The sequence below is a fragment of the Gouania willdenowi genome, chromosome 4 (assembly GCF_900634775.1).
Source record: "Gouania willdenowi chromosome 4, fGouWil2.1, whole genome shotgun sequence".
Lineage (NCBI taxonomy): Eukaryota > Metazoa > Chordata > Actinopteri > Blenniiformes > Gobiesocidae > Gouania > Gouania willdenowi.
The window spans coordinates 5,913,013-5,924,891 of NC_041047.1; the positions used below are offsets into that span (position 1 = coordinate 5,913,013).

The following is an 11,879-nucleotide window of genomic DNA, read 5'->3' on the forward strand; positions in this document are numbered from 1 at the left end:
AAACAGGGATTTTAATGGGAAAAGAAAACCTTGATTTGTCAATGAATGTATCTTTTTTGTTAGCAGCATCCTGCCAGAGAGACCAATGCTGAAGTTTAATGTGCTGGAGGTGATGATACAAGAACAACCCGAAAAGCTGGTATCATCACTCACCGCTCAGCAATGCCATGTCAATGCCAGCAGAAAAGGCAGAGCTTCTCGTGAACTTTATCCAGACACACACACACCCTCTGTGCAGTGTGACCATGTGTCAAGTAAACAAGACACTATCATTCCAGCAGTTGAGGTGGCCTGGGTCAAGTGTCAAATTCCACCAAACATAGGCTGTGTTCTACGTCACATACTAAGATACTACTCATACTAAGTCAGACATCAAAATGACCAAGTAGTGCGTTCACATGAGATAGTATGAAAACATTGAATGTGCAAGAAATACCTGGATGAATACTACATGGGGACATTTTTAATGTGTGTGCGGTGGGCACACTAGTCAAACTCAACTGTCCCATGATGCATTCTGAGCGGAATGTAAAATTGTCTCAACCACCGGCTTCAAGCTAAAAGTCAAACATCTCCCTTTCAAAACAAAAGCATGTCTTCTTGTCCTTTAATCGTTGTTTTTTTTTTACTCTTTTCTAAATAGGGCTCTTGTTTTGAACTTAACTGGAAGTTTTGTCAGTGGCACAATGGCGAATCATCGAAAAGTTGGCATGAAATGCCTTTCTACGAGTTTCATGGATCAAATGAGCACATGTTGACATTCAACTTGGTCACTTTCTCACTTAAAATGCTTTGAGAATTTTCAAAGGTGGAGAATCAATGAAGATATTTCGCCTCAGGGTTGATGTTCAAATGGGGATGTTTGGCTTTTAGCTTGAAGCTGGTCCCAGGACCATTTTTCATTTACCGTGCAGACTAGAAAAATGTCCCAATATAGTAGATACCTGGGTATTTCCTGCATTACATTACATTACATTTCAAACACGGCCATAGTCCCTGTATGCTGTACCAGTTGTCTGTGTCAGAATAAAGACAGCAGCTTGAGCTTGTGCATCGACCATTGCCTCCTGAATAAAAAGATTGTGTCTGATCTTCATCCACTGCCCAGAATACAGGACCTAACAGACACTCTTGGGGAGAAGAAGAAACTGCTGAACATCTCTTCTTCCACTATACATTCTTACAAGCTCTATGGTCTGATATTCATGACTGGTTCTCCACTAAAGGATATTATCTTTGGTCTTATAATGAAAAACTCACACCCTGACTTCCTTATCAATAATATAATTATACTTGGACAATTTTTTACACACAAAGCAAAATACTAAAAAATTAAACCTCATTTTATTGCCTTTCTCAACTCATTTTTACAATATTTTAAATCCCTTAGAATGTAAAAAAATAAATAAAGCAAATAATTTGTTAAACACGATTGAAGAATTTACACTGACAGAAAAACCATATCCCCCTTTAAATCTGTTTATAACTGTACCTTTGATTTACCCCCCTCAAAAGACCATATGTATGTATGCAGTTTTTAAAATTTATTTTATATTTGGTCTTTATTTGTGTGATGTTTCACAGCTGCGATGTATTCATGGACAGTCGTAAAATTGCAGATACCTACAAAATAAAAAAAAAAATCACCCGCCCCAACCCCAACCAAGATTAATTGATAATTTATTCACCCGCACCAACCGCGGGTAGCTCGCTGACCCACGCATCACTAGTGTGTATGTATATATGTATTTATGTATTTATGTATATGTTTGTTTATATGTGTGTCTGTGTATATGCATGAATGAATTTATGTGGTGGGTGTATATATATATGCAGTAAGTGTAAACTGTTATAATAGCGTGACTACTCGTTATTCTGTGTAGCTGTGCTGAGGGATTCTGGCTTATCTCAGGTATGAAAAGCTTCAGCTCAGTTTAGCTGGTGAGCATGACTTGTATTAAGATGTTAGCTAAAGAATCACTATTATAAGGTATATCTAAATGTTTATTACTTTTTGATTATTACATGTATTTTTATTTATTGTTAATATGCCTCTACATCACAAATCAAAGCCCAGTATTTATTTATTGAATTACAAAAGTTGAATTAAAATGGACGATTGATTATCTTTGGGGATGATATTGGAGATTTTGTCAATGCAGTTGTTAAACGAGATTTCAATTGTTACACAGATCAGTATTACAGCATGTGGTTCCACTTGTAAGTTCACCAAATAGCAGCTTTCCATCGATTGATGCAGCTTGGCACACATTGGCAGACGTACAGCCACGAATTGGTTTACCCGTCATATCTGTGAATAAAAGACAAGTTATTTTTAAATTGTGATTTTTTTTCATTTATTTCAGTTTTTCACCATGAGCAACTCATCCCATAACCCTAACTGCTTCCAGGACTCTCTTGAAAAAGTGATTCTTAGAGTAACTAACAACACAATAGCATGTCTGAGTGACAATAGATGAAGGTAGGGTGTGTTTAAACTTTCAGGTGAAAATTTAAAATAATTCTCTCTTCAACCAAATACAGTATCTACAGTAAAATCATTTCAAATAAAACCAACTTCTAAAATATTTTAATGCACATTTCTGCATGATAAAATTACTACTTTAATGATTGTGATTTAATTTAAATTAGACAATTAAACATTAGCAACATAACAGTAAAACCTACCCGTTCCTTGAAAACACCTGTCCTCCTCTCCTTGACAGTCAAAGCTAATGTCACATCGACTAAAAGCACAAAAGAAACAGTGCAGACTGTTGGTAGACTGAGGAGGAGTAGGACCTGGTAAAAGAGACAAATGTTTAATATATTTTAGTTTTATATTCAACTTTTTTTTCTACATCAAATGTGTCACTCTTTTCTATAATCCTACTCACTGGGTAAGGTCTGAGAGTTACAGTTGTGTGTGTCACAGCATTCAGCAGATATAAATCTACCAGAGAGACCCAGATCCACTGAGAATGTCTTTGGGCCCGTGGATGAACACAGAGAGGAAGATGCACAGCCTCTGAAGAAACTGAGTTCTGAAGAAGAAACTAGTAGGCTGGTCTCTATAGAGTCACAACACAGACTGTCAGTATTGATAGAAAGCCTCAGAGTGAAAATGTTGTATTTAAAATATCAGATTACAGATGAAAACGTTACCGAGAATAGAAGCTGTGATACACATTGTCTCAGTGCAACATGTGACAGATTCTATAGTTGAACACGTTGAATCAGTGCAGCTCAGACACTGGAGTCCTTCAGCAGGATAAAAAATATAATAAATACATGAGCATTAGTATTATTATTAGTAAATAGGTGCAAAAGAACATGTTTTTCCTAAAAAGGATCACTTAGGAGAATCATATTCAATCATTGTTGTTAATTACAAACAGGTATGACTGCGATGTAGAAACACTGACATGGATATTCAAAGTAATGAGTAATGTCTTGTTGAAACCAGTGTTAATTTTGTCAATAAAAAAAATATGAAATGTGTTAATAATTTACCTTTATTTATGAAGATGAAGCAATTTTAAACTAGAAAGAGATCTTTGTAATAAAAACAGAACTAATGGTACATTTAAATCATTCATTGAGTGACTGGAACTAGAAAGCTACAGAGAGACTGGCTACGCTAACCAGCGCTAACTGAGCTAAAATCTGTGTACTCTGGGCAACAAAAGCCGTTACCACTGGAAACCTGTCTGTGTGTTAGAGGTGGTGGAATAGTTTTATAATCGATTAAACGCGATTGTTATATTGACGAATATAAATCAATCCTTTTTAAATTTCCAAAGCTTCATTATTTACATTTTTCAAATTGTGATATTAACCAGTCGAGTCATGTAGGCCACAACATTGAAGGTGCTGTGAGGTGTCACTCAAAAGAGAAGTCAAATAATTCAGTAACTGACTGATGTTAAACAGAGGATCAATAAACAGCAATTATTGATAATCCAATTGATAATACTTAATAATCAAAATCAGTTTGTAATCAAATCAAGTCTTCAAAAATCAGAATCAAATTGAATCAGGAAATTTGGTAGATTAACCATTCTGACTGTGTTTGTCTTTCAAACCCTTACCTGGTCAGCAGACCTGTTCCAGGGTTCTAGAAACAGTTTGGGTACGTCACAGCTTTATACTCAACATGTGACTATGATACAGAAACACCAGACATCTTTAGCCTAGCAGCTAGCTAGCCTCTGCTTACCAAGTATCATGACCAACAAAAATCAAAAGCCAGAGCTGGAAACCCTGCCTTTTAACATTAAAGTCTTTGTTTGGGAATGTGGTGACTTTATTTCATGACACTGTAGATAAGACTAAAGCAGATTACCATAACTGATCCACTTTGATCAGGTTTGTTGCTGTGGTAACACATTTGCCCTTTCTTTTTTTTTTTCTTTGTCTGCACATGCTGTCAAAGGTCAACACTTCAAGAAGTGCAATGTTTTTAAGATTGCAATGCATGTTTTGTTATTGCAAATAAATACATGAATTTATTTTATTGCATAATTGTGACCATCACCATCCCTCCCTAACGAAGGATAAGAAACACTTTATTTAAGGGAGGATTTACACCTAGGTGAGGCGGGAGGGACTCAAGGTAGGAAATGGAAAGGGTGGGGAAGAGTAGATTATTTTAAAGTGAGAGTGAGACGTGAAGTTGTAGTTGTGCATATTGTGCTGTGTAATCAAGCCAGTCTGGTGGCAAGTGTGAAGCTTAGGTATAATGGACAGAAGGAAGGAGTAAGTGGTTATACTTAAAACAAGTATGTGGGATCAACGTGTCTAAGGTTAAGCCCCGTACGAGTATTATCCCACAGTTTAAGGCATGCCAGTGCATCCAAGACCAATGTAAGTGCAAGAACCGCTACTGCAAACCCAAGCGCTGCCCCAGGCCAGCAGAAAGAGCAGGGGCCAAGGAGCCCCAGGCCACCCCCCACGACCGAGCAGCCCCCAGACGCATTCAAGATCCCAAGCTGTGTGTCAGCCACCGCCCCCTACATACACACGCGAGAAAGCCCCAAGAAGCCGAAAACCCAGCACACCCCGCCACCGAGCCCAACTCCCCAAGGACCCAGCCATACCGCCACACAGGCATGTGGCACGCATAGCCCCGAGGCGGCAGACCCTGGCCTCACAGGGCACCGCCGAAGTAGGGGCCACCCTGAGGCCTGCATCTGCAGGCCTGCAAAGGCGCGGCCCGCGCCGCCAAACCCTACAGGACCCCCGCCAGGACTGGCCCAGGTAGCAGGCCAAGCCTGCCAGACCCCAAGAGCACCCCCCCCTCAAGACCGGGAACCCCCAATGGCGAGACTTCGGGCAAACCCCCCGGGGAGTGCCAACCCAGCCCACGAACCGGCCACAATCCAGCAGGACCGCACAATCACAGACGGCGCAAGGACAGCAGCCCAGGCCCCGCCGAACAACGGACAGCGCAAGCCAACAGGCAATGCCCCCCATCGACGCGCGAGCAGCCGACGGCCCTCACTGCGGGAAGGAGGCACAAAAACGGCACACATCCGGTGCGGTACAGCAGCCCCCAGCCAAGGGCGCCCCAAACCCACCCACTGGCCCGCAGATAGCAGGACAGACCCACCAGGCGGCCGACAGCGACCTCAACCACCAGAAGAGCGAGCACCGCCCCCCAGCAAACAGCATCATTCCAAAGTTCCTTGCAACCCCGCCTCAACTCTGGTACAGATGCCAGCATGCCCCCAGCGCGCCCACCCCTGACACCGGCACGCCAGGCCGCCCACATTTGATCTTTTTGAAAAATCAGAATCATATATACTTAATTTATCCCAGGGGGAAATGGCTTAAGAAAATGTGCTCCTAAGTTAATCTTTATGATAAAACACATTAAAGTTGGAATGAAAAACTTGCCCGCAACTTCTTTATGTTGTGACAAAATAAGGTTGACACGTTATTATTTCACTCCAGAAAAACTATGAAAAACTTCATATCCTAAAAAGAGAAAATTAATTTTAAAAAGTCACAATCTGGGATTGTTATCTTTGTACCAATATGTATATTTAATATATGCATGTATCTATCAATTGTTGTGTATATTGTTTAAATTGTCCTTTATTTATCACACTTAAATGTTTGGCGAATAAAATTATTTTTGTATCTTAAAGATGGACGATTAAAACTGACTAAAAATTGACTGAAATTTTGACTAAATAGAATTTACTTTTCAACAAGTAGAACTATCAACAAAATGTAATATTGAGTCATGAAAAAACATAACAGCAGTGATACTTTATACTAAAATGTAGAAGAAATAATTTTGTATGAAATGTGTGATAATTTGCGAGAAGGAGGATGTTAGGAGTAGATAAAGCTGAGAATGTAGGAGTTAAACCTTGTGGTGTTCCATCGTTACACAGATCAGTATCACAGCATGTGGTTCCACCCTGAAGTTCACCAAGATCATCAAAAGATGGCAGTTTTCCATTGATTCGTGCAGGTTGGCACACATTGGCAGACGCACAGCCGCGATGTGGGTTACCCATCATATCTGTGAATAAAAGACAAGTTACTTTCAAATTGTAATTTTTTCATTTATTTCTATTTTTTAAATAATTACAATCTCATTTTCTGCCTATGAATCCAGCTGCAAACATAGCAGTATAGCAAAGCCTATTTGTGTGGAAGGGTTTCATTGGCAGTGGTGGCCTTATTATTAAGGAAGCAAGATTGTAACCAGAGGGTCGCTGGTTCAAATCCATTGTGGGACCATGAGCAACTCATCCCTTAACCCTAACTGCTTCCAGGACTCTCTTGAAAAAGTGATTCTTAGAGTAACTAATAACACAATAGCATGTCTGAGTGACAATAGATGAAGGTTGGGTGTGTTTAAACTTTCAGGTGAAAATTTAAAATAATTCTCTCTTGAACCAAATATCTACAGTAAAATCATTTCAAATAAAACTAACTTCTAAAATATTTTAATGCACATTTCTGCATGATAAAATTACTACTTTAATGATTGTGATTTAATTTCAATTAGACAATTAAACATTAGCAACATAACAGTAAAACCTACCCGTTCCTTGAAAACACCTGTCCTCCTCTCCTTGACAGTCAAAGCTAATGTCACATCGACTAAAAGCACAAAAGAAACAGTGCAGACTGTTGGTAGACTGAGGAGGAGTAGGACCTGGTAAAAGAGACAAATGTTTAATATATTTTAGTTTTATATTCAACTTTTTTTCTCCATCAAATGTGTCACTCTTTTCTATAATCCTACTCACTGGGTAAGGTCTGAGAGTTACAGTTGTGTGTGTCACAGCATTCAGCAGATATAAATCTACCAGAGAGACCCAGATCCACTGAGAATGTCTTTGGGCCCGTGGATGAACACAGAGAGGAAGATGCACAGCCTTTGAAGAAACTGAGTTCTGAAGAAGAAACTAGTAGGCTGGTCTCTATAGAGTCACAACACAGACTGTCAGTATTGATAGAAAGCCTCAGAGTGAAAATGTTTTATTTAAAATATCAGATTACAAATGAAAACGTTACCGAGAATAGAAGCTGTGATACACATTGTCTCAGTGGAACATGTGACAGATTCTATAGTTGAACACGTTGAATCAGTGCAGTTCAGACACTGGAGTCCTTCAGCTGAATAATTGAATAAAAAAGTCACATTTTACAAAAGAGTTAAACAGATGATGCCACTGTAAAAACACTTGTTTTTTAAAGTAAATGAGTAAATCCTGATTAAGGTTTGCCACCTCATAAAGGTTTATAAGGAACACACCATCATTAAGACTTCTTTGAAAATCTAGTCACATACCGTTTTTTCTTAATCTTTCTAAATAAAAAGAACAAAAAACATTATTTTAATTGGTTGAAGCTTTTATGAAGCTTATTTGTTTTTCCAGGTGAAAATTAAACCTAACAAAATCACTTGACCAGGATGATATTCTTTAAATAGAGATTCTATCATTTGTAAAAGGCTCAGAGGAAATTTTAAAAAAGGGAATCATTAGAATAATAAGACTTACCTGATATTGAGAAAATGCCAAGGAGAGTGACAGAAAGTAGCAGCTTCATTTTGATGAATTTTGAGTGCTGTAACCTCAGTTATCAGAATAATGAGAAAGTTTCACAAAGTCTTATTATTGTGCCAGGACAGTGGAAACTCCCTTTCCTTAAAGAACAGGGAAACATTTTATGTTTTTAATTAAAGTCAAACCCTGATAGATTACATCTGAATACCTTTCTTTCACATTCAGTTCTTTATGCTGTATTTTTTAAGGGTGTGTTTCTTGTTTGTCAAACAAAACGCATTGGTTTGTGAATTATGTTTTTAATTTGCAAATCACATTGAGTTTGTTTGTAAATTAGGCATGAGTAAAGTATTGTAACGTCCCACAAAATGCTGGAAAGGACGACAACCTTCTTGTTTGTTAGCCGCTTTATTTCTGCACAGAACTGCGGTTAATGTCGGCCGTAACCACGCCAAAAACAACAAAATGGTCAAGGCTTATCGGGGTCCTGCTCATTCATTCACATCTGTAACCTGGTAGAGCTGTATCCTCACCTCCTTTTTGTGTGTGCTGTGGGTGTGGTGACACAGGCCTTGTGTGTGTGTGTTGTGGGCATGTCTTGTGAGTGTGGTGACACAGGTGCAGGTCATCATCTGGGGAACACTGTCTACTTTAGCAGCAGACTTGCACTGCTCTGTCTCTCTGTATCTCTGGTTCTTGCTGTCCAGGTGTGCTGAAAGGGGGTCTACGGGCGTGGCCCATGGAGGAGAAAGCAAGTGGGTTGTAGTCAAATCCCAAGCCTGATAAAGAATGCAGCCCAAGCTCCGCACTGCGCCATTGCTGCAGTCACTCGGACTGGAAAGAAATCAAACAACCTCCTCCATTGACTTCCCCCTGCCTCAGTGTTTTACTTTAAAAGGCCACAACAGTAATGCAGTGAATGCTAAAGATTTTGAGCAATTTAAATCTCAATTAAGGGAAGAAATGAACACTCAAATGATGACTAAATTTACTGAACTGTTGAAAACCATTATTGGTGAGATTAGGTCTGAACTGCAGAGGACCCCACCCGGATCGGCCCCCTCTCCAGGGTGGAACCCCTCCTTCTCGCAAACCAGACCTGTTGGCAGGAGCCGCCTTCCTATGAACTCTACAAACCGGTATGATGATTGGTGGGGCAACCCAATTTGCACGGCTCCTTAATGTCAGCCAGCCAAACACGTGCACCACCTCCTGACCACCAACCCGGACTCGAAGCAGCTTTCTCGCCGTGATCCCGGTCTTTTCTCCCGTCACTGTCATCAGCTGGGTCTGGGTGGGGGTCCATGCATTCGTCAGTGGTCCGCTGGTGCCCATTAAAACGCCCGGTTGCACCAGGGAGATGGTAGACCCAGTGTCGATGAGCGCCTGACAGCTCTGATCATCAAGCTGGCAGGTAAAATACAGTCCCTTGGTATGACCAAAACTTCCCACCAGCGTGGAACGGCCTTGGAGGGGTATGGTGGGCTGGGATGGCGACCCCCTCATCGGGCCATCTCGCTGTCATTTCCCTCCAGCGGGGCTGTTCTGACTCTCGGTGCGGGGGCGGGGCAGTCGCGTGCCACGTGCCCAGGCTCATCACACCGAGAGCAGCGGTCAGATGAGCGGCGTGGGCGCTGTCTGGTCGATGAATGTCGCTGCTGAAATTGCGGGGTGGGTGACTGGGCTTGGCGTACCTCCTCAATGTCATGGTCAGCCATCCTGATGCAGGGTTGAATGCTTGGTGCCGCCCGTGCTGTGGAGATGACGTCTTCAACACGCTCTGCCTCCCGGAGCGCCTCCTCCAGTGTCTGAGGCGTCGCCAGGCGAACATGTTGGCAGAGCCGTTCGGGGGCGAGTCCTTGCAGGAACGCATGGAGAGCTAACTCTTCCTGCGTCATGTGGGGGAAACGAGGGTAACCCCTGCGAACGTGTAGCTGAATGTCCGCCGCAAAGGCGCCCAGGCTTTCTCCTTCCCGGCGGCGGTGGTTGTTTAACTTTTCTCTTTCTACAGTCTCTGATGAGCGCTGTCCGAACCGCCGTTCTAACGCCGTAGACAGTGTGAGCAAGTTCCGCTCCTCTGCGGGGGCCAAGTCCAGAAGCACCTGCTGCGCCTGGCCTTCCAGTGCGAGGGCCAGATGTGTGGCGGTGTCTCCTTTGCTCCATCCGTTGTGTGCTGCAGCGATTCGAACCTGTTTGAGGTATAACTCCAGCTGGTTCGTGCCGTCATATTTCGGCAACTTGACAGCAGCCTTGGGTGTGACTGTAGTGGTGGCGGGCTGTTGCGGTTCCGGGCTGTAGCTCTGTCGTTCTGCAGGTTTCTGGTCTCGAACCGCAGTGGGCCTTAGTGACTCAGGGTGGTGTGGCCACCTGTCGCTGGAGCCGTCGGGGAGACATGGGGTTCTCCACTTCTCCGCAACCCAGGCTGCTCTCTCTCGGCGGCGTCGAGCATCTTCCCACAGTTCTGTTGGACTTCCGTCACGTTCCATCATCCCACTTCTGACACCAATGTAGTGTGGATGAGCCGTGAAATAAGGATTACTGAAGTCTTGTCAGAAGTCGTTTTAAATTGCTGGTTGCAGAGCAGCAGAACAATCGTACACAGTGCTGTTACACATCATCCACACTGTCAGAACATGAACTAACTCTCCTCCTCCTCCTCCCGCCAACACTTATTCATTCTAGTTCTACTCCCGCCAACCACGAACTAATGCAAGAGTGAGGACAGTCCCGAACAAGAGGAAACATCACAATCACATCCATTAAATCAGAGCGGCAAACACACACGGAAACACCCAACATTGCTTCCCAGACATGGCAACACAGAACAAACATTAACGCTAGATTCACCGGCATCACAATAGAGAGCCTACTGACAAATGCATCTCTGTCTGGTCCGGTGCTTGCCGTGCCTCCGACTGGAAGTCCCTGCAGAGAGTGGTGAGGATGGCGGAAAAAAACATCACTACTTCACTACCTCCCATTCAGGAGATCGCAAACAACCGCTGTCTGACTAGGGCTCAGAAAACCAGCAGAAACACCTCCCACCCCCACCATGGACAGCTTTTTCCCTCAGGCCATAAGACTTTCGAACACAAAAAATAATCTGTTCATCCCCCCTCAAACCCCCAACACCGGATTACCTCACTGGACTGTAAAAAATATAACATACATGAAAAAAACGAGCAATATATTTATCTGTAAAGTAATTTTACACATAGCTTTTCTTTTTATATCTATTTATACCTGCACCTTATTTTTAAAACACTACTTACCTTATGTACAGTAAATATTTGCTGCTGTCTTTTTTATCCTGCACTACGAGCCAATGCAACAAAATTTAGTTCTTATCTGCACATCTGTAAAGTTCATGTTTGAATGACAATAAAGAAAGTCTAAGTATAAGACATCTACTTTGGGCCTTCAAGGAAATGCATGGGGTTGTCATAGAGTGAATAAACCTGTGAAACAGAGAAGTAACGTAATCAAGTGATTTAAACAATATATCTGTAATCCCATTATAAACTATTTAAAATGCAACTATAAATGATTACAGTTACTCATAATTTGCAGTGTGATTACATAATCCGATACTCCCAACACTGCCCTCTACCTGATAAATATAATGGAGGATAGGCTGGGCTCACACAGCATAGCACAAGCACCATAGGAGAGTGGGAAGGGCTGCACACCTGCTTAAAGAGTAACTAAACCCTAAAGCCACTTTTTTTCTGCTGAATACATATGTATTGATCATAGTTCAACTCTTGACATTTTACCTTTACAACGTATTTTGTCGTAAAATGCGAGCGAATGCCCTCTATGGGTTGAAACCTGGCTATTACAATT

General features: G+C 41.9%; 1 protein-coding gene across 1 annotated transcript; it reads right to left on the bottom strand.

The window, feature by feature from the left end:
• Positions 1 to 1,721: 1,721 nt before the first annotated feature.
• On the bottom strand, positions 1,722 to 8,126 carry LOC114462394 (urokinase plasminogen activator surface receptor-like). Its single transcript, XM_028445200.1, has 9 exons — positions 8,028 to 8,126; positions 7,540 to 7,641; positions 7,272 to 7,445; positions 7,064 to 7,177; positions 6,380 to 6,535; positions 3,166 to 3,261; positions 2,898 to 3,071; positions 2,689 to 2,802; positions 1,722 to 2,311 (listed from the first exon to the last, which is right to left on the bottom strand). Exons 1-9 carry the CDS (start codon positions 8,074 to 8,076, stop codon positions 2,178 to 2,180), a joined length of 1,113 nt encoding a protein of 370 aa, XP_028301001.1. The 5' UTR covers positions 8,077 to 8,126; the 3' UTR covers positions 1,722 to 2,177.
• Positions 8,127 to 11,879: the final 3,753 nt, after the last annotated feature.

Coding starts and splice junctions, on each gene's coding strand:
- LOC114462394 (XM_028445200.1), bottom strand. CDS start 8,076: ATGAAGCTGCTACTTTCTGTCACTCTCCTTGGCATTTTCTCAATATCA. Junction 7,178..7,271: donor TAACTCTCAGACCTTACCCA/GTGAGTAGGATT, acceptor CTCTTTTACCAG/GTCCTACTCCTCCTCAGTCT. Junction 2,312..2,688: donor CAGGTGTTTTCAAGGAACGG/GTAGGTTTTACT, acceptor TTTTATTCACAG/ATATGACGGGTAAACCAATT.